Here is a 22,224-nt window from a genome sequence, read left to right on the forward strand (position 1 = left end):
CAGGACCCACCCACTGTGGTTTTGGGTCTCCCATGACACATGGTCTCTGCGGGGCGTTTTCAGCTCTGTGCGCCAGGAAAGATCTCCAGCTAGAAAGAAGCCAAAATCCCTAAATAATATCTGAGCCCTAATCATTAGAAGCACTGTTGATAGTTGCATGTTCTGCTACCTACATGGTAGGACCAGTCTTCAGCCAGACCTTACAGCAGCTCTTAGACACCTGGAGTGGAGCATCTTCCTTATGAGGAAAGGCTGAGGGAGCCGGGTGTCTTTAGCTTAGAGAAGAGGAGACTGAGGGGTGACCTTACTAATGTTTACAAATATATAAAGGGTGAGTGTCACAAGGATGGAGCCAGGCTCTTCTTGGTGACAACTAATGATAGGACAAGGGGTAATGGGTTCAAATTGGAACACAAGAGGTTCCACTTAAATTTGCGAAGAAACTTCTTCTCAGTGAGGGTAACAGAACACTGGAACAGGCTGCCCAGGGGGGTTGTGGAGTTTCCTATTCTGGAGACATTCAAGACCCGCCTGGACACCTTCCTGTGGAACCTCATCTGGGTGTTCCTGCTCCAGCAGGGGGATTGGACTGGATGAGCTTTCGAGATCCCTTCCAGTCCCTGGCATTCTGTGATTCTGTGAAAGAGAACATGGAGGCACAGAGGAGTATTTTGTAACACAGGGAAACCTGCTACGACCTGGTAGTGTAGCCACCAGCAATTATGCTCTGTGATCACCTTTTTAGCAGAAGAAACCAAACTGCAGGGATTTCCAAGCCAAGGTTTCACTGAAATGGCAGTGTCCCCAGAAAAGCAGCCTGTGAAGCGCTTGTAGAGCCCAGGAGGCAGCAGCTCTGTCCCACCCGCTGTCCCTGGCCCCTCTCCCCTGCCTCTGGAGGCTGAGGACAAAGGCTAATAGCTTTTTGGTTGGCCTGATAGTCTCACCTTGCTGCACTGCTCCATGCTGACCCTTCTTATCGCCCTGCAGATCAGTCCTTTGCCACTGCAGTCCCATCCAGCTGGGCATGCTTCGCTGGCTGCCACACCGTGAGAACCATTAAAGGACCAGATTCTCTCCAGGCTCCTTTGCAGGACCAGAGCAATGCCGGAAAGGCTGACGAGGCTGCCAGCAATGCAGGCAGAGTGCTTCCTGCTTCCTGCACCAAATCCTTTGTGTCCATTCTACCAGGTACCTAACTGCGTGATGGGATGCATGGGGCAGATTTCACCGTGCTCCAGTCACAGATGCCAACCTGCTTAAAAGCCCAGCTGGAAACTCTACACCAGTGTGAGGGAGCACAATGTGGGCTGGAAGCAACACTTGCCTGGTCTACCACTGGATTGGGTACATCATGTCCAGCACCTGTAAGAGCAGCAAGGTTTCCCCAGAAAATCATTGGGCTGATGCTGGGGGAAGAGGAGCAGGTACATTTGCGCTCCTGCTCTGGAGATGTGGGACCAGGCTGGCAGCACTCAGGTCTCAGGTGCCTTGGGAAGGCTCTGGGTGAGGGTTGTACAGTACTGGTCTCAGCTGGGTCTCTCTCCGTTTTTCACTTTTACAAGCACTAAAAATACTTGAGAGATGTAAAATCAAAATCTAAAGTGCACAGAAATCCCTCTCTCTTGCCTGGAGGGCTCAGGGCAGCTTCACTCTGGAGAGGATGGACAGGGGCTCCTTGGCTCGCTGCGAACTGTCTTGGTAGATCTTATTGCAGCCAATGCTGGGGCCAAGGCACTGTACCAGCTCTGAGAGGTGACCCCAAAGCCGAGGACCCCAGAGGTCTGGAGGTGCTGGAGAAGGGCAGAGCTGGAAGCGCCATCTCCACCATCTGCAGCATTGCAGGCACTGGCCTGACAGCCCTGCCTGCTCACCCTTGCCTTTCCCTCCTTTATCTCCTGGCAGCTCCAAGGATTCACTGGAGTGAGGAGAACTGGGTGAAACCAGGCAATTCCAGAACTTCTCCAGGGCAGGGATGTGAGGCTGGGCCAGCCTGCATGCAGTGGGCACCAGTCCTTGCTACTGGCTGGATTTGCCCCAGAGCTCACGTGGGCTAGCCTGGAAAGGAAACAGATGAAGTTCTCTTCTGTTAAGACAGGGAACTGGGAAGTTGCCTCCCCAGGAGGCACCAGTGACATCCCACATCATGCTACACCCAGGCCAAAGCCACCTCCGAGAACTTTAACGTCCAAGAAGCACAGCCAACCCTTCCAGCTTGCCCCCTTCCCCTCCGGCAGCTCCCTCCCTTCTCAGAAAACAGCCTGGAGATCCACCAAGGAGCCCTTTCCCCAGCTTGACTTGCTCTTCCAGAATTAGTGGGCAAATAAGCAGCAGCCACTACCAGTAGCCTTTGGGCACATGGGCACTGGAGGATGATGATATTGGGGGGGTCAGAAGGCTTCATGCAGCACAAGGGAGTCTCTGGGTGTTGCCCAGTATCAAAGGTGACTCGTTCCTTGTGCAGGTCCTCGAGGAGTGTCCTGACAGTAAATCATCTGGGACAAGCCAAAACAAAGCCTTTTTTTATTGCTGGCTCAGCAGAACAGCAAACAAACTTTCCACCAGGGTGGGACAGAGTGGTGGTATGGTGGGAGATCAAACAGTTCACGTAGGTCTGGGTTTTCTCAGCCCCCTTTTTAGCCCTCACCTTTAAATATCACTCAGAGAGAAATGTTAGAAAAAGGTCAAAATAAAGCAAGACTTTTTTAAGTTAAAAATCCCTGTCTCAATCAAAGTGCCAACCAAACGTGAGCCCAATTTATAAATTGTTTTTCTTATGTCTTCTCCTTCCTCCAGAGAAACTGCATTTACAGCAAGTAAATGATTGTCCAAGGGCTCTGTTTGAGAGAGAAGCCTGTGTCCTTGGGGAGCAGGCGGAGAGGGCGAATGTCCCTGTGAGCAGCGCAAGCTCGGGGCAGCATGAGAAGCAGAGGCATGACTGTAGGGGGGAAACACACAGGTCACCGGGGCTCAGCAAACATCTCTGGTGGCTTTCCCGGGAGCTGGATGGACTTCAAGAGCAAATACACCGGAGTGGGCAGGAAAGGACAAGGGATTTGAGCAGCTGGTGGCAATTCCTGGGTCGGGAGCTGCCAAGCTTTGCTGAGAAACTACCCACTGCCCTGAGTTTGTTTCTGGTCCCAGGTGGACTGTGATAAGGTAGATTTTGGTCACACTCTGCTAAGTGTCCTCAGCAAGCTGTTGGGATGGACACCAGTGCTGGGCAATGGCAGTGAGGGTATGACAGGGTCGGCTCCTCTTCAGGGCTTGTGTGGGCGAGTGATTTATTGCCAAGCAGCACGAGATGCCTCACCTGGTCAAGAACAACTTCCAGCCAGGAGGAGGGACCCCAGGCTCCCCAAGCTGCCAGCCACCCTTTCAGCCAGGGAGACCTGGTGTCCTTCCCTTGCTCTTGGTGGCAGGGTTCTCCGGAGCACCCGAGTGGATCAGCTCCTCGTTCCAGCTCATTAACTCCACTTGCGTTCACCAACAAAGCTAAACAGGTGCTTTGCTGCCCGCTTGCCTTTGTTACTCCGTAAATACGGCTGGCTGCCGGTGGCACTGGTTTAGGCTGGGGCAGTCGGGCTCTAGAGAAGGGTGTGGACAGGGGGTGGCTCCGATCTGCGGGGCTCCCTCCTCCCTGTGTGACCCATCCGCGCCCCGCCTGCCCACACCGCACGGTCGGACATGCCCCTAGAGCACTGACATCATCGCGGCGTCACCGCCCTTAGGCCCAATGAGGGGAGAGAACAGAAACGACGTCATCATCACTACGCGCGCCCCGACGGCTTTAAATTTTAAATTGGCGGCAGCGACCAATCGGCTCGCTCCGAGCGCCGGCTTCGCCCTCTGCTTCCATCCGCCAATGGAACGCCGCGCTGCTCCACACGCACGTCGCATCTGGCCAATCAGCGGAGAGCACCGCTCGAACCGCTGGCGCCGCTTCTCCCTTCACTCCCCCGCCCACCGCCAGCGCGGGCGCCGCATTGCGCAGGCGCATCACACGGCCTCTCCGCCGCGACCCAATGAGAAGCGAGGAATGGAGGGGGCGGGCGCTCGGCGGCGGCCAATGAGGACGCGCGAGGCGAGGGCGCCAGAAGTGATCCGGGGCGATGGCGGCGGCCGCGCTCTGACGGGCCCGCGGGCGGCGGGGCGGCCGTTGGGCTGTGCGGAGGTGGCCATGGCGTGCTCCCACAGCGTGGTGTTCCTGCTGGACACGGCGAGCCCGGGCCGGCGGGCGCGGCTTCAGCGCGGCGCCCTGCGGCTCCTTAACCACCTGGGCTGCCGCTTTGGCCTGCCCCGCCTCCGCTGGGCCTTCAGGTTCTTCGACTCGCTCGGGGGTCGCGGCGGGGCCTCGCGGGGCGGCGGCTTCCGCTCGCCGGGGCCCCGCGCCTGGGCACGCTTCGAGGAGGAGCTGGCGGAGCGGTTAGGGGCGCGGGGACCCGCCGCCGTCCTGCCCGGGCCGGCTCCCCGCGCCGTCCTCACCCACAATGGCCTCAAGGAGACGCTCCTCGACTTCCAGTGGGACCGCCCGGAGATCGCGTCCCCCGCCAAGCCGCTCCGCAGGAGCCGGGGGATGGGCCTGGCCACGGGCGAGCCCCCCGAGAGCCAGCCCCCCCCCGAGGGCTTTGTGAACGCCGTCTTCCTCTTCTCCCCCTGCCCGCACTCGCGGAGGGAGCTGCGGCGGTTCGTGTCTGGGAGCGACGCCCCTTCCTCCCCTTGTGACCCCCCCACGGTGCAGCAGCTGGCAGAGAAACTTTTGCCCAAGAGTGTCCAGGAGCTGATCGTGGACCAGAAAATCACGCTGTTCTGGGTGGACACTGCTGAGTGGTCTCAGGTAATGAGATTATACTGCGCTGGTTTCAGTGGCCATCTTCCACACGGCAGCTTTGTGCTGCGGTCCGTGGGGTGGTACGGGAAGGTGTTTGGTTGCTGTCATGCAGTCTTGTTCAGCAAGAGACCGAAAACTGGAATCGTAATTCTCCCCGTGGAGATGGAGATATATCAGCAATTGAGTAGCTGTACAGTGTTTATAAATGAGTCGTCTTATGCTTTGAGTTAGGTGGGAGTTAAAGCTATTCAGAATTGCAAATGACAGTCTGGCAATTCAGGTGTCTAGATACATGCTCGAAAATATTGGCTACCTCGTAATGCAGTGGGAACAGTATTTTCTTTATTAAACTCTGGTATGGTTATAAACTCCATAAAAACACATGGAAAGCACTGTGTTAAGATGCTCTGTCTGCATTTCCTATGCCAATTTTTTTATAAGCATGCAGTCTCTGTTCAAATGTAAGTTATCTCACTGCCAACGTTAACTTGAGACCTCTCTTGTTTTATTTCAGCTGATTGAATCCCCAGATCATGTTGGATACTGGACAATGTTTGAACTGATCCGTCAGATGGGTGGCACCATTTTGCCATCCGAAACCTTAGTGCAATGTTTGAGTCACCACAGGGCAGATCTTGCTCGTGGTTTTCTTGGAGACTTAAGTTCCCCAGTGCCACAGACTGTGCCTTGGACCATGCTCCTGCCGTTGGATGCAACTTTGAACTGCTTGTTCTCGAAGCCATCTGTATTTCAAGCAGTATTCCCCCAGCAAGAAGGAACATTGGTTCTCAGCATGCCTGGTAATTTAAAAAAAAAAAAAAAGTGTGCATAGTAATAACTGTCATCTTTCATGCAGGGTCCTTGATGAGTTTCCCTTGTGAACAGTATCTGTAAAAGTAACTTAAGATATTTAAGAGCCTAAGTCTTAAAAAAAAAGAAGTCCTGCATGTGCTTCAGCTCCTCTGATGTGAGAGTTATTAACCCATATTTCTGATTCAGTCTCTTCAGTTTTCTGTGCTTTCAGAAGTTTGGGTGTATGAAGAGCTCTTTGCTGGTGTCATCTTATGTAGCTGTACACTCTTATATGTGCTTTGTCTTGGCTTCAGTTTAGCTGAACTAAAAATGCAAATAAAAAGCCCCTTTAAAAGAAAAGAGATTAGCTTTAAAGCAACATGCAGTGTGCATTGGCTCTCTCTTTAGTTGTCCCCTTGTGCGCTCAGCTCCTTTTTGAGGATATTTGTTCTGCAATACACTTACTGTAGAGCTGTTTGCAGTGTAATCTCAAAACTTTTTTTTTTTCATTGAAGTCTCTTCATCTCTATGAAAACCCCATTTTACTTACTTCAGGACTTTATCTTTTCCTTGCACAGGAGGAAAGAAGCAGGAAAGCTGTGCTGTGATCCTGGAACCCCTAGCCATGAGCCAAAGACAACTGCATTCTCCAATACATATTTTTCTGAAAGGTAGCTTGACGGGTTGGAGCTTGATGCAGGCTGGCCCCTTTCTCACAGAGAGCTGGATATTGCAGAACTCACAGGCTGAGCAGGCAGAAGGTAGCAGGTCACTGTTTCATCGGCTGTTAAAGAGTCTAATGACTGAAGAACTGCATATGGTAAGTCTCTTTGCCTTAAACTAATATTTGTTCTGAAATGAGCTGTGATCAAAGAGGTGATAGTATATCATGTTGTGAAGACAATGATAGTGGTATTTGTTGCACTGCAAGTCATTTGGAGTTAAATTCAGAACATTCTTTAGGAGAGCATGTCAGTCTATAAGCTGTCTGTAAAGTATCTGTACTCCTTAGGTCTCTGCATTTCTAGATAACGTGAACTTTCCTCTTTTTTTTAAAAAATGTAGGTTGCTGAAGTATCTCCATCTAAAACTTGGTGCCCCTGCACTGCTGTTTTATCACCACTTTCTGAGTGTGCTGCGGTTCTGACTATACTTGGTCCTGAGAAGACCACTGAAGTTCAGCGGTGCAACCTTGCAGGAGCTGTAGTGGAGAACTCTTCTCAGGACTCTGCTCTTCACCTCCCAGAGATTGTGAATAGTGTATTGAGTAAAATTAACACATCGGTGGAAGATTCTCTGGCTGGTATGGGTAGGTATCAGAAAACGCAAAACTTACCATCTTACGATCATCCCTAGAGATGATTTGGAATGGCGAAATGTAAAGCTAATTGATTTCTTCAATGACAGTCTCTCATTTTTGGGACTTGTTAATTTTGTCTTGCCTTCTGTGGCTCAGGCCTTGTGATGTGATGCAGAAATCTGCACTGGTGTACCTTTCTGTTTTATTGACAGAGAATTAGTTTCCATTAGCTTGTAGATAAAGCACAGGTGCTTGTGCTTGGGGATAAGTTTCTAGAATGAGGTTTCCTAAAATGTGTCCCAAAGGCCATCCCTGGCCAGTGAAGCCTTTGTGTGTGACTGCAAGGCTCTGTGTGCCTTTAGCTCACCTGTTTTGTGTTAGAGTGAATCTTCTCATGAGCCTCCCAACCTGATAATTGGCTATTAAATTGTTGTCCCCTGCCTCCCCAGGAGCAAAGGTTTGGAAGCCCTTTCTTTAGAGTCTCTGAAGGCTGGGACCTTCTGCCACTTCATTTAGTTTCCTTCTAACTTTTGTGTGTGTCTGCTCACAGGAGAAGAAACTCCTGTGCCAGAGTGGGTCCAACGGGAGCTGTCCCATACAGATGGCTGGCATCCCTCAGTGCTTGATGCATGGTATCCTGCATCGAGTGCTTGTGGAGCAACCTCAGATCTGATGGAGTCATTCAGGTATTTCTCTGGAACACATTTGAGTAATAACCAGGGATTTCTGCTTCCTGTTAAGGGAGTATGACTGTAGTGTTGCTTGGAGTTCTAGAATTAGATGTTTCTCTTAGTGCTTGTATTTCTGTACTGAGTTTACTGTGTGCTTTTGCTTCATTGTGTCTTGGTGTATTTGACAAAAGGAACTGGGAACAGGCTTCTTGGATAGCAGTTTGCATGCATTAAGATCTTGAGAGTTTCAGGAGCTGTGAGGATGACTTCAAATGACCAAAACTACTTCGGGGAATGCCAGACTTCACCATCTTATGGTTCGATAAGATCCACTGCAAGATGCTGAAGACAGTGGTTGTATTGTCACAGCTGGTATTTATTAGGAATGAAGCCTGCTTTTCTTCAAAGAGCTTGCTGAGTGAAACAAAAAAATAAAAAGCCTAATGCAGTATATGATGACTTAGCCCAAAGTTGCTTGTGTAGTTTTGTGGCATATCCACTGTACATCAGGCAACTCTTGTTATGCTTGTTTTCAACTTGATGTGACCCCTTTAAGAGGGTGTTTTGAATTTTTTTGTATCTTCTAAGTAAGAGTTTTGGGGAGCAGGCATTGGAAGAGTACTAGCGTGTGTTGCTTGCACTACATTACTGTGGGCTGGTACCTAGAAAAACCTGGTTTCTGCACACTGAGAACAAGGGACATGCCTCCCACTCTCATTTTTTTTGATAACTACTAAATGACTCTTTTATATAGACTGTTGCAGGTTCCTTGTGCTAGTGGGAAGGATGACACAGACCAATCTGAAGTTGAACTCTCAGAGAGTCTATCTGAGCTGTACCAGAGAAAATTCAGCAAAACATCTGCTGCAACTGGACCAGGAAATAACAAGAAAAGACGTATGTATGCTTCAGGATCACATGTGCATGTTGGCAATTAAAGATGACAAATACTTCTCAGTAGGCCTTCTTAGTGCCTGAACCCTAGAGGTCTGTGCTCTCCTGAGCATGCTTTAGAATTCTTTTTGAGATCGTTATTTACATATTAATATTAGGATAGTCCTTTGATACAATGCAAATAACTCTAATCCAAGCCTGTGCAGCAACTGACAAAACTGTTAAAAAACAGCATGCAGAGCTTTGCAGTTTCACTAGATGTTGAAACAGGGACCACTCCTAATTATTAGTAAATATTGCAACCTCTCAACTTTGTTCTAATTTGGAGAAAGGAAACACTTCCTTCTAGAAGAACTTAATCATTGCATTTCAGTACACTAACTACAGTTGCATATATCCTGACCTTATGTATCCCTAAGTCTTGCTCTGTCAGCTATTTCTGTGATGTAAGATTGCGTCTTGGAAATGTAAATTCTGATTATACCTATATAAGCACTTACACAGAACAAGAGTTTTTACCTGATTTTTACTTAGAGAAGCAGCTGCCTCTACAGTTATTTTTGTGGAGAAATACAAACCTTCTGGGCCATGTTTTCCACTAGAAGGTTGCTAATCTCATTTGACAGTAACAAAGAACTCAGTATTATGCTCTACCTTTGGTAGAGTTCCTGCCCCAGTGTGTCTGATGGCAGAACTCCCTTTTTGTGGCATTGCAGGTGGAATTCCCCGAACTCCAGTCAGGCAGAAGATGAAGACCATGTCCAGATCCCTGCAGATGCTCAACGTAGCAAGACTGAATGTAAAAGCTCAGAAGTTTCACCCTGATGGTGTGTCACTAGCAGTGAATGAGAAGCTTCCACAGAAGCTTTCAGCAAAAAGATTGGATGAAAAGGTGGAAGAAAAGGAAAAGGCACTTAAAATATCAATAGGTGTGTGTTACCAGTCCTGATATATTAGTAGGTCACACAGGGTTTTTATGGAAGGGAGAGGGAAGGATGATAGTGGAGTATTAGGTGCTAGGGAGCAGATCAATGCTTGTGTTTCTGTATCTTCAGCTTGGCATGGAGTGTGGTTATTTTTTTTCATCTTTCTCCCAGTTTTGGTTTCTATAAATGTTCACAACCTAGTGTTAGAACTGCTCCCAGGGTTAGTTTCCTGCCTTGTCTTCATCTGAAAAAAAGCAATAAGGAGCTGTCTTTTTTTTCCTTTTTTTTTTTTTTTTTTTAACCAAAAGAAGTAGAGGGAAACACCCATTAAGGTATAACTGGAAACATAGTCCTATTTATTTATTACGCAGAAGCAAAGTGAATTTTTTGACTGCTACAGTAATCTGAAAGCTTGCTGATCTACTTGGAACTAAGCTTATCATTTGTCATGGGTCTGAACCTTGGATTGCTTCTTTTGGTGTTCTGTGGTCTGGATGTCTCTTTGGAGAAAATCTATGCAATTCTGCTGGAATGAGTGTTTTATCAGTAAGGTGTGGTAGATGGGTATTTAGTTAACTTTAGACCACTTCCCTTGCAGACTTCAAAACTGAGGAGGAACTGCAGTCCCACTTAATTGCAAGCTACCAGCAGGCTGTTGCTGAGGGAGATATTTCATCTGTGTGTGCCCAGAATATGATCATGGCCATTAAAAAGTTCTTGAAAGTACAAGATGCCAATGAGAAAGAGGTAGGTAAGAGCATCTGGGTTGTTACTGATGTGGAAATTAATGTGTTTTGCTTTTCCACACTACCTTTCTGTCATCTTACATGAAGTTTTTAGGGGCAGTTACATATAGTCAAAACCATAACCAACTAGCTACTTCTATCTGTGCCAACTCAATAGTGAAAAAGGTAGTTGCAAAGAATGTAAGGAAATCCAGTTCAGTTATCAGTTTAGACCTTTGCTAAAGATTGCAACATATCTTTATCTTGACTTCATTCTGAATTCAAATTTCACTTACTCAAAGACAGTATTAAAAACAATATTGCAAGCCGTATTTTACAAAAGGTGCATCTTCTGGTTTTGCTTTACATAATAAATCTAGACTTGCTACTTCTCCAGGAAAGGTAAATAATTCAAGTTATGTTTTACTTTAAGTGTATAAACAGTGTTAAAGATTGTAACTCACTGAAACCAAAATTAGTAAACTTGTGAACAACTGAAAAAAAAGCTGTGGGAAGATAAATCCATAGTTATATATCCATATATAAATCCATAGAAGGTGGCCTGAAGCTGCAAGTGATGTTCTTTGCGATTTCAGGCTCTTAAGTTCTATGTCTGGTGTCATTTTAACTTTGCTTCTGAAAGAAAAAGATAATTCCTTTCCTTGAAGGAGAAGAAAGAAAAAAAAGGGTCCAGATAGGAGGGAGTTGAGGGGGAACCCCTGTCCTGCAGACAGGGAACAGACTTAGTTTTTGCTGTAATTCTGTCTCTGCAGGTGGCCTGTGTGGAAAGAGTCAGAAACCATCTCCTGAAGACCAGCAAAGCACTCAGACAACAGCACAGTTCACAGAAGGAGGCCAAAGTCAGAGAGTATGACACACTATTTACTTCAGCTTCTGAGACACTATAGAGTTGGTTAGCAATTTTTAATGGTGGCTTTTTTGTGCGAGTGGAAAAGTATTTACGTGGGGTAAATATTCCAAGGAGAATATCTGGTCACGGTAAAAACATTCATTAAATGCAAATATACACAGGCTGTGTGATAAGCATTGCAGTCTATATCTGAAATGAGGCATCTCCTCTGCCACCAGAATTAAATACCAACCAAATTATGCTGTCAAAAGGAACCACTTCCCCTCCCATTACTTTTTTGAGTATACCTTCTGCAGTAAACATGCTGATTCCACCAGAAAAAAAGGCAGTGAATGACTACTTGTTTTCTTAGGTGCCGACTTCAGGTATTTTTGCGCCTTGAGTTATGTCTTCAGTGCCCTTCACTGCAAAGCAACACTGATGAAATGGAGCAGCTGTTAGAAGAGGTAAATTATGGATCAGGTTGTATTTCTGGATGGCCCTAGAAATGCAGACCTTGAACCTGGAGTTTTCCACTGATTTTTACTGTAACTGTTTTATATTCCTTGCTAAAAAAAAATAAAATCTGGTGTTGCAACTGTCACCAGCTTAATCCACTTTCCCACCTGGCTTTCTTTTCCAGATGACAGATATGCTGCGAATTTTATGTCTGACTGAAGACCCAGGGTATCTCACAAAATTTCTAGAAGAAATATTAGAATTGTAAGTTCTTTAGGATGGTTTAAGTGTTTCTGGGTACTGTGGTTTTGGTTGGATATCTCTGAGTAAACAGCAATCTACAGCTTTCATTTACTGCATCTTTATAACTTTCAGTTTAGATATACTCTGCTTGTGCTTATATCTTCATCAAAGAAAAAGTAGATAAGGAAGTAAACTCATGAAAAAACAGTTGATTTTCAGTTGTGGGTTTTTTTGACACTAGAGAACAAAATTTTCATTCAGACCTCGAGATTGGAACATAGACAGTTTTGTGGGTGATTGCATTTGATGTGGGCTCTTTCTGCTCTAGGTATATGAACTTTATACCCAAGACCCTTGGAGATATTTACTATGGTCTCGGTACACAAATACCATCAAAGCTGGCATCTGTTCTGCCTTCGGACTTCTTTAGTGATGACTCTCTGACTCTGGATAGCAAATCTCCAGGCCTTCCACCATCTTTATCATCAGTCTTAACTCCTGGTGCTGTTTGTATAGGCACTGAGAGTGATCAGCTTGAGGAACTGCGCACCCGCTCTGCCAAAAGAAGAAGGTAATAATTCCGAATGGGAGGGAGCTTGATGCAGCCTGGGCTGAGGACTTGTCTAAACTATAGCTCAGTAGTTTTGTTTCTGTTGCTGGATAGCTGGTTGGGGCAAGCTGGCACCTGCTGACAGTTCTGCAAGCCTGAGAGAAATATTAAGGGCTCCCATTTTTCATTTGAATTTGCCATTGTTGACTATATGGAAGTGTAATCTTGATTCTGTATGTGTATCTTATGCATAAGTAGAGTTTGTCTTCCCTGAGAAGAAAAGGAACATACTATAGACCTTTATGCTGGGGATCCTGCGTATGTTTTAACGAATTGTGAAATGAGTTTTAATACCAACTGTGAAGTTAGGTATTGCTGTTTATATAACAAATAACTTTTGTGTTGTAACTTAACTGAGGTACCATTGCAATTTGCAATGTGAATTTAGGTAAACACTTCCTATGTCTAGAGTCAAGTCCAAGTTGAATTGTCATTAGGTTGATGACCATGCTTCTGACTTTATTTTAACTTAATCTTTGTCTGCTTTCTAAAGGAATAACATATTAGCCAGACACAGGAGCATGACAGAAGCACCACAGAACTTGCGTCAAATTGAGATTCCCAAGATAGCCAAGAATCCCAGCAGAAAGGTAAAACTTCCAGAAGGATTGTGTGTGAATTGCTTCTGCAGGGGTGCAGCAAAGCTGTGAAGTGATACTTGAGTGCAGAAACTCTTGTGCTGTATTCACTTAGCAGGTATGTCCCGTATTCACTTAGCAGGTATGTCCTGTATCAGCTGTACAGAGACAAAAGTAGTTTTGAAGGAGAAATTGAAACAATGTGTGTATGGTTCAGAGCTTACAGTTAATATTCATAATAGTTAAATGTAACATTACATTACCAGTGGGACTAATTTCTTTTTTGTTTCAGGAGAGCTTGCGTTCTTACCTTGCCACTGAGAAGTCCCAACAGATGCCTTTGTTGCAGAAAGAAGCAGTGCAAGGTATATTGACTTCTAGCTTTTCCATGGAAAGGTGCGTCTTCAGCACATGTTCTCCCTGTAAATTTTAGTGAGCTGTGATGAAATTATGCTGAAACATGCTGGAAATCGAAAGGAAGTTTTGCTGAATTCTGCAGAAACTTTGAGCAAAAAATAGTCTCTATTCTGTGTGTGCTCACACAGAAAAAACTTAAATCATGTGTTCTGAGAGGAAAACTTTTCTGGTAGTCCTTGAATCTTGCAATTATTTCTATCTTCTCTGTCCTGAAAACAAGGACAAGAGTGGACTCACATCTGGAAACAGGATATTTCTCTGCAAGATACTTAAAATGAAATCTCACATGTGTTCTCTGAACCAATATGTACTTGAGATTTTGTAGCTCACTTAGTGTTGCTCCATCTAGGACACTGACTAGCTGCTTTTTCTGCTGTGGCACCTGCTTGTAGCTTATTGCTGAAATAATGCAAAGAATGCCAATTTGTAAGAAGTCCAGGATGGATTTAGAGGAGGACATTTCCAGTAGCAGAAAAACAACTTTTCAGTGCTTTGTGGCCTCTAAAAAGTTGTTTTTCTGCATTGGTATGTGATATTCCCATCTCCAGTGGCCAGAAAAAAATCATCTTCCAGTGATTTCTTCTTTTTTTTCCTTTTAATATGATCATTTCTTGCTTTTTCTTGCCTCACAGAGGTTACAAAAGTAAGGAGGAACCTCTTCAATGAAGAGCTACTTTCACCATCCAAAAGGTCAATGAAGAAAATGCCTAGGAGCCAGTCAGTGTCTGCTGTGGAAGGCCTGAGATACAAATGCACTGATGAAGGCACTAAAGGTAGGACATGACTTGCACACGTAGGACTGTTGTGGATGAGCTTTTGCTAAAGTTCCTATTCTTGCATCTTCAGTTCTATGCAACAATTATACTTTTTTAATGAAGAAGAAAATATTTCAGATGATTGCTGTGGTGTTTGTAGGATGAATAAGATATTAAAACCAAAACCTATTTTTTACTAAACTCTGCATCTCATGAAGAAAACTCGTGTTAAGTGCTTGGTTAAAAAAGAATCTGTGAATGAAAGATGAAGAAAGAAATTTATCTCTGTAGGTTATGTCTGACACAAAGTCAGTGCTATTAATGATATTGAGGGACTGAGAAGGAAAAGCAGACACTGGGCTCTGAAATGGTCACTTATGAGTGCTGGGAGACTGCACAATGGTTCTATATTGGCTGTCATTCTTAAACTGAAGCCTGTACAACACCATATTTATTTATTTGTCCTAACTGCTTTATAACTGTGTGATGCTGTAGCTCTTGCTTGATTTTTAGATCATCGGAAGTTATTGACCAAGAGAGTTGCAGAAACACCACTACATAAGCAGGTCTCCAGGAGACTACTACATAAGCAGATCAAAGGCCGGTGAGCGAGCGCTTTCTTTCTCTATTTCAATAAATATTGCATGTATAGTTAATGGCTGTGAGCACAAGAACCAGGTATCTTTGTGGTCAAAGTGTCATCCTCACCTATGTCAGCAAGAGAACCAATGGATGCTAATTTCTGTTGTCTGAGTGAGGAGAAATACCGCTTGCTTCATTGTGTAAGTCAGGGTGCTTTAATTCCTGCAGCTCACTTTTGTTCAGGGTCAGTTGCTGTTTCAAGGGCTTCTGAATGAAAGGCCTGAGCTGTGCTTTGTGGACTCCATGCTGAAATTCAGCATTTACCTCCATGTGGAACCATTACCTATACAGCTAGATAGTTTCCCATACTCAGCCATTTGTTAATAGGAGGCAAAGTGCTTACTGATCACTTAGAGTAGCCAAAAATGCAATGTATTGTAGAATAATAGACCACTGCTTTTCAGTCTATGTGGCAAACTCTGTTTTTTGTAAGTGTGACCAGTATGTAAAAGTCCAAAATGTCTGCTGTTTCTCAAGGTCTTCTGATCCAGGTTGTGACACTGGTGTTGTAGAAGAATCTCCAGAGAAGACCATAAATGGTAAGCACTCTTTTTCTTCTGATGAAAGGTGGTTTTGCTGTGTTGTAGCTTGTAAGATGACCGTGCTTCAATTTAGGCAATTCATGAACAGTCAGTACAAAAGTATCGCACTATTCTGTTGGTGGAGCAGAGTATCCTCTGACAGAACCACTTGCTGCTTGTGGCTTTGACAACCCTGTACAGTAGAAGTTAGGAAGGGTAGATAGTAACTCTTTTAAATGAAAATGCGTGAAGAACTTTAAAGGTGAACAAGATTCTGAGCTGCTATAATTACTGTCAAACCAGTGGGTGCAAGGTGTTTTTTTTAATGTAACTTCAACATGCTGTGCTGTGACCCTAGCACTGCTCTAGTTTTGACTGTAACAGACAGCTGCTGGGCTCTGTGGAGTGTTTCCATGTTATGTTGACTACTGCTGTTTCTTTTCCCCAGGAAGGAAGTAGAAAACAGCATGGTTGGGCAAACAGGAAGATAAAATCACTAGTAAGAAGAGACAGGAGAAGGAATTGATCATTTAACCTTGTAACTTGAGTTGAACATGTAACTTGATGTAACTTGAGTGGAACATGGCTTTTCTAGCATTCCTTTCTATATAATTGCCAGAGAGGGGTGAGAGTAATCATGGCTTAGAGGAGGGGGCATTATGATTTGGAAGATTTGTATCCATTAATACTCCAAACCCCAAGAAAGCTGAAGCTTTCTTCTTCACACATTTGCCTCCCTTTACAAGACAGTTAGGCATATGAAAGTTTTGTAGAGTGTTTTCAGTTAGGAACTGTTCTTGAAGATCTCCCCATTGTTGAGGGAGAAAGAAGGCTCAATTTCTAATGTCTTTACCTTTTCAGAAGTAGGTTTGAGAAGAAGCCCACGCATCAAACAGCTGTCTTTGAATAGTACCTGTTTTGGTGTTCTCAATTCCACGACACAGCCCAGCTCACGAAATTCACAGCAAGCCCTTCGGGGACAAGAAGGGGAGAGTTGTATGCTGCAGGATGTCGAAGGTACTGAACGGGATCTGAGCAGGCTGGTATTGCTGATTTGAAAAGCTGATGCAGATAGATCAAAGTCTCATTTGATTAGTCTCTACAAGAAACTGTAAGAAGCCAAGAGCTATCGTGTAATATCTTCTGTAGACAAAAATTCTTCCCCAGTAATTACTTTTTGAATTGGGAATCTGAATTTGGAGGATGGTAAGGCAACTAATTTCTATGATGATACACTGCCAACTTAAAGGAGTCAGGCCCATCTAACGGAATACCACTGATTGTCAGTCTGCATTCCTTAAATGCAGTGAAATCCTTGTAAAATATGGGACAGAAACCCTAAAGCTTACTTTCAGTCTACTCTGTGGCAGTATAAAGCAGTGACTGATGGGATCTTCTTTGTTGGCTGTCTCAGTAGGATTATCAGCTACAAATGGTGACATTTAGTTCTTTATATTGTACTTACTAGAATCCTTAGTCATGAACCAGAACTTTAAGCTACAAGCTATAAATAGAATAAGAGGCTGAGCTATTTTGTACTTTCTGTCCTACTAGAGCACTCTTTCTACAGATGGATATTAGTTTCATATTGGGGAAATAACAGTAATTCTGGTGAAGCTTTAACATTTGGCTAGAAAAGAACATGCTAGGGCTATAGGCTTTGTACACTACTTGTCCATACATCTGAAGTGATTGAAACAATTGTTCATGGCAGATTACTTACTGTTAGTTGAATAGTACTGTTCCACTTTACAGGCATTAAGCAGCATTCAGAGAGCCCCACTGTCCAGACTCCCAAGAGGTTTTTCTTTGGTGCAGTCATTGACATGTGTAGTCCTGCAGCGAAGCCTTCACCTGGAAGGAGGAGAACAAGAAAAGATTCCTTACATTTAGAGGAGCTGACTACATGTCAGGTAGAAACACTCTCTTCCCATCCTCTTTTTCTGTTCATATTTAGTGAGTCCTATGCATCTTAAATTTAGTATTTCTGTTAAGTCCAATCAAATGGTTTGTGTTTTGACCATTGAGAAGTAAATTGCAAGAAGGGTATATAATACCTCTGGAAAGAACAAACATAATTCTTTAATTTATTTCTCTCCCTCTTCAGACTCCTAGAAAAACTCCTCATAAATTTGCCCAGAAGCTACCGAATTCTGCCAGTAAGCTACCAAGGAGATCACCTCGCATTCTCCACAGGACCCCACAAAAGCTGGAGAAGACTCCTCGCAGAAGTCCAGCTGCTAAGCAGACTGCAGTGAAGTGTTTGGGAAAGTACTTTTCTCATCCTGTACAAAGGGTCAAGTCACCATCTGCGTTAAGTGAAAATAAGAGGGTTCACTTGCAAGGAAATTCTAAGGATTGTTCTCCAGCAGAAAGACTTTCCCCTCCTTGCAAAGAGACTGGCTTACAAGTGCCAGAACTTGAAGGGCTCACAGTACTCAGTGCCTCATTGTTACCTCTGACAGATTCAAATCCAGCTGCCTCTCCCTCCTCTGCTGTCCAGGAAAGATGTTTTGGAGAGCAGCAAACTCCAAGACGTTCCTTGAGATACCTCTCAAAACTAGCATCTCCAGTTGGTACTCGGAGGCGAATCCTCCCAAATGAAACTCAAGTGCAGTCAGATTCATTACCTCGAGCAACTAAAAGTACTCCCAGGAAACCTGGAGATCCAGGTTCAAAATTATGTACCAGCTCACTGAGTGTAGAAATGTCGCCGCTTGCTGTGAGGCTGGAGCCTTCCTTCAGTCCTCCTCTCTGTCAAGGTCCCACAAATGCAGTGGCAATCTACTCTCCTTCCCATGTGCAGGCTGATTGGGAACCACCTCTTCAAAAATCTCCAGTTATTACTGGCACTTCACGGAGGTCCCTGCTTCACACATCCAAGGAGGCCAAATGTGAGCCAAATTCTGGAGGAGAGAACCTCGCACTTGCATGTGTAACACCTTCAAAGAATAAGGACAATCATCATTATAGTGTTGATAACTCTTGCATAGAAAGCCTTCAGCTTTGTCAGTCCCAGGTTACTGAAAATGCTGCTGTATTGGAGAAGAATAAACAGATGGATGTAGCATCTCAAAAGTCTTCTCCAAGAGAGGACTTGGAAAACTTGGAAAAGCAGTTGTCTCCCAAGCCTGCTGGAGGGCAGGTCCATGCACAGAGTGCTGAGAGAGAGTGTGAGCAGTTGATTACAGAGGGGAACTCCAGTGCAAGCACCTGTGCATCATTCCAAGGGGGTTCTCAAACAGTTAGTGATGACTTGGAACCAAGAACCCTGCTGAGAGAAGAATATGTGGGGCTGAAGGCTCCAAGTCTAAAGAGGCACTCCAGATTTGCCCCGAATACTTCACCTCCTGCACCAAAACCTGCTTCTGCCTATTCTTTGCGCTGCACCGCAGACAGGAGACAGAGGGAGGCTGCAGCACGGATGGGAAATCCTCAGCTTATAAACAAGTTCTCTACTCCTAAAAGTCATTGCAAACTGCCTTTGGTTAGCCCACCCACTTACGAAGTTGAACTTGAAATGCAAGCTTCAGGCCTGCCCAAGCTTCGCATTAAGAAAATTGGCTCTTGCTCATCGTTGGAAGTTCAACCTGAAGCAAGTGCCAGCAAACCCAAGGGAGGAGAAAGCCCCTTTGGTGATCTTGCTATGACCTGGTGTAGCAAGCACCCAGGAAAACCAGCAGCTGCCTGTGTTTCACCGTCCTGCTTTCGCTCTTTCCACAGTACACCCGGAAAAGGCGGAGGACAGACCTACATATGCCAGTCGTATACCCCAACAAGCTGCGCTTCTAACACCACCTCCCCGTCTGCCTTGGAAGCAGGAGTTCCCTGGACACCTTCTCCCAAGCAGAAGGGAAAGACTACCCCTGATGCTATCAACGATTGGCCTCGGAGAAAGAGAGCAGCAGGCAGGACTGCTAATGTTAGCTGTGGTCAAACCGAGAAGAATGCGGATGAACAGAAGAGAATGTCCACAGGCGGAGAAGGAGAGGTGAAGATCTTGGAGCACTGCAGCAGCAAGGTGACAAATACTCTTGGGGAATTTGGACTGGAAGGGATTTACAGACTCCAGGATCTGGCATCTCCTAGTGACTCTGATTTGATGGCTGTTGAGGATTTTGCCATGGGAGCTTTTGGCTTGAAATCTCGGAAGAGAGTCTTGACTTATCTGTCACCAGAAAAGGAGGAGAACCGTGATCCCAAGAGATCTTGCACTGATAGATGCAACTGGGATCTCACTGGCTTTTCCACAGATGAAAGCAGCAGAAGCAAATCAATGATGGACTCTCTACCTCCTGAGAAACCAGGAGCATGTGTGCTTATAACTCCTGAGCGGTACAGTTGTGTAGGGGATGATGATGTCTTCCTTTTGTCAGGTAATTAAGTGGCATGAATGACACTCTATTGAAATCAGAGGTGGTTAAAAATGTGTGGTAGACAAAAACAAGAAAAAAATCTTTTCTGAAGGAGAATGAGATGGAGGGGGTGAGTAGGTTTTAATTGACATAGAAGTTAATTATGTGGAGAGGCAGATTAGATATGAGGAGTTCATCAATGGAGTATTAATGATATGAGAGAGATAAGAGAAATATGAAAAAGTAGGAGGCTGGAAGAAGCAAAAGGAAAATTTGCAGAACTTGGGGAGGGAGGATCACAATTACATCCACCTGCTGTCTTGGAAACAGTGACTCGAGTTGAATAAAGGTGGTGTAAGGTCACTACAGCATACTGAATGGAATATGAACTGTGACTTAGGAAGTGATAGCTCTTCTATTGCAATAGATGTTGAAATCAGACCAGGTGGTTTATTTGGGTTTTTGGTGATGCTGCCAGCTATTTCTGCCCAGCATCCAGCACTGAAGTTAACTCTCTTAAGTGTAAAGCTGCTGCAATATAGGCTGGAGCCTTGGGGGTTTAGTCCTGGGAATGTTGGTATTTATTGGTGCCCCATCTGCTTGTGGTGGTGGGGCCATTGAAAGCAGGTATCAGAAATTTTTGCCTTGCTAGCAGTAATGTTGTGGCAGTAGGTATTTAACTTTAGACTACCTATTTGCTTTTGCTGTGGGTACAGATGATTCAGCTGACCTTGGTGAAACAAGCTGTCTCAGCTCTGTAATCAAGGCCTTGCGAATTGCAAATACTTCATCTAGAATTGTTCCAGAAATAACAGAAGTTACAGGGGACTATGGCAGATGTTGTTCTATAGTCATTGCATGCCCTGAAGCTAAGCCTCAGTGTCTGTTTTGCCTCGCAAGGAAAAGTTTGTACATAGAAGCAGTGTCTTACTCATTCAACAGGTATCACTGAGAAAAATGGACAAACTTTAAAGCATCATTGGTCTGTATTCAGGACATGGAATAATAGCAGTATTTAGCCTTAAGCTGGACCTGGAGGAGATTTCTGTACCTACAGACCTTCTTTTTTTGTAAGAGACAATCACAGTTGTAACAACAGTTTTCTTCCAGGACACATAAGGTAACTGAAGAGTAATGAGTGAAGTGTTTTTCTACAGAACCACCTAAAAAACTAGCTCTAAGAGCTAAATCCAGAGTGTAGTTTGCCTTTCCTGATGCCAGAAACCCACTATGCCAGCCTAGATTTTGATTCAGATAAACTCAAAGTATCACTTGTTTGAAACTTCCATCAGTACTAGAATAAAGGTCAGTTTGCTGCAGCATCTCACTGTGCTTTTCCAGGCTCGACTCCACCACTGAAGAGCACGCTCTCTGCTAACAGCCTTCTAGCACTGACCCAGTCCCCACTGCTGTGCCAGGGACAGACACCACCATCTCGGAGAAAGCGTCTTCAAGGTAACCACCTGTGCTGGAAGAAAAGCCTGGGCTTGAGCAGACCAGGTTTCCACTCCACTTGCCTCCTGCTAAATGAGAACAAAAGCATACTGTGCTAGGGATTGGTCTTTGTGTAGAAAGCCCGTGGCTGTATCTGCCACTTCTGTGTGCAGTGTCTCCATCTCGCACGCTTCTAAGAAACTTGCTGTGAATTGAAAAGTTTGGAAGGGAGGGAAGGTAGCAATGAAGAAAGCAGCTAAGTAGGAAGTTATTGTTCTCGTTGTTTCCAGTTGGTATCTTGCTTATTGAAGTCACCAGTAAACTTTAGCAAACTGTGGCTTAATTTATTCTTTCTGTTTTGTAGAAGAGGAAACTGATGCCTTCCAAATCACTGCTGACCAGGAGCTGTCTCCATTCCGCATCATGGCTGCCAGGAAGCATCCCCTTAGCAGGACTTACTCACGGAAAAAGCTGCTCAACTGAAGTTTGGAGCCAGAACAACATGGAAAACTTTGCATTATCCCAGCTGTACAACATCCTTTTTAACCAGGATGGACTGGAGCTGTCTTGTGTTGGTAGGAGGCTGGATACAAGCCTATGACAGTGGAAATAAGGACAACTCTAAAAGGGTTTGTTTTTAACCTCAATTGCAGCACCTCTCCATACGTTCAAAGCCTATCAGTCTTTCTGGTACTTCTCCTGCATGTGCTAGCAGAGTTCTGCAGTGAAGGTTCAATTCTGCTAGGTAAAGAGGGTCAATTGTCACTTTTCTACAGTTTGTGTAAAATAAACTGAATTTTCATTGTGTCACTTAATGAGAAATCTGTCTTGAACCCAAATGATGGGTGAGGGCTTTGGGATGCGGGAAGAAAGATGCAAACAAGGATGTACAAAACAAGCTGAGTGTTCCTGCTGTGGATCTCATCCTGATACTAACTGGATCCCTTGCTTAGTTGCATGCAATTTGCTGCAGCTTAGTGGGAAAACAACTAGCAGATAAATTCTGGATGAGTAAATTACTGAAGAATACTTAAATGCCAAAAGACTACAGAGAAGGGAAAGGCAACTTAGTTTGGAACAGGGAAGGAGAGGAGTTTGAGTCTTCTGCTGTAGGTCACGAATGGTTTGGTGTATCTGCTCTTGGCCACTTATGGGTAAGCAGAAGCTGTAGGAGTAACTTTGTGCTTTCTTGCAAACTTGCAATGAGCCAGAGAGGACAGGCTG

At 45.0% G+C, this 22,224-nt stretch overlaps 1 protein-coding gene across 1 annotated transcript; it reads left to right on the plus strand.

The window, feature by feature from the left end:
* The first annotated feature begins 4,086 nt into the window (after positions 1-4,086).
* On the plus strand, positions 4,087-21,822 carry TICRR (TOPBP1 interacting checkpoint and replication regulator). The gene is made up of 22 exons (XM_065847527.2): positions 4,087-4,834; positions 5,343-5,628; positions 6,199-6,440; positions 6,686-6,929; positions 7,471-7,606; positions 8,346-8,488; positions 9,202-9,414; positions 10,010-10,158; positions 10,910-11,004; positions 11,360-11,453; positions 11,630-11,709; positions 12,017-12,259; positions 12,792-12,888; positions 13,169-13,241; positions 13,926-14,066; positions 14,562-14,652; positions 15,168-15,229; positions 16,073-16,228; positions 16,967-17,124; positions 17,319-19,587; positions 20,908-21,021; positions 21,365-21,822. Exons 1-22 carry the CDS (start codon positions 4,178-4,180, stop codon positions 21,481-21,483), a joined length of 5,862 nt encoding a protein of 1,953 aa, XP_065703599.1. The 5' UTR covers positions 4,087-4,177; the 3' UTR covers positions 21,484-21,822.
* The last annotated feature ends 402 nt before the right edge of the window (positions 21,823-22,224 follow it).

This window comes from Patagioenas fasciata, chromosome 12, assembly GCF_037038585.1.
Source record: "Patagioenas fasciata isolate bPatFas1 chromosome 12, bPatFas1.hap1, whole genome shotgun sequence".
Taxonomy (NCBI): Eukaryota; Metazoa; Chordata; class Aves; order Columbiformes; family Columbidae; genus Patagioenas; species Patagioenas fasciata.

What these genes read in the sequence shown, in the direction of transcription:
- TICRR (XM_065847527.2), top strand. Translation starts at nt 4,178, where the DNA reads ATGGCGTGCTCCCACAGCGTGGTGTTCCTGCTGGACACGGCGAGCCCG. An exon ending in ATTGGTTCTCAGCATGCCTG is followed by an intron (nt 5,629 to 6,198) that starts GTAATTTAAAAA and finishes TTCCTTGCACAG; the next exon opens with GAGGAAAGAAGCAGGAAAGC. An exon ending in TATGCTGCAGGATGTCGAAG is followed by an intron (nt 16,229 to 16,966) that starts GTACTGAACGGG and finishes TCCACTTTACAG; the next exon opens with GCATTAAGCAGCATTCAGAG.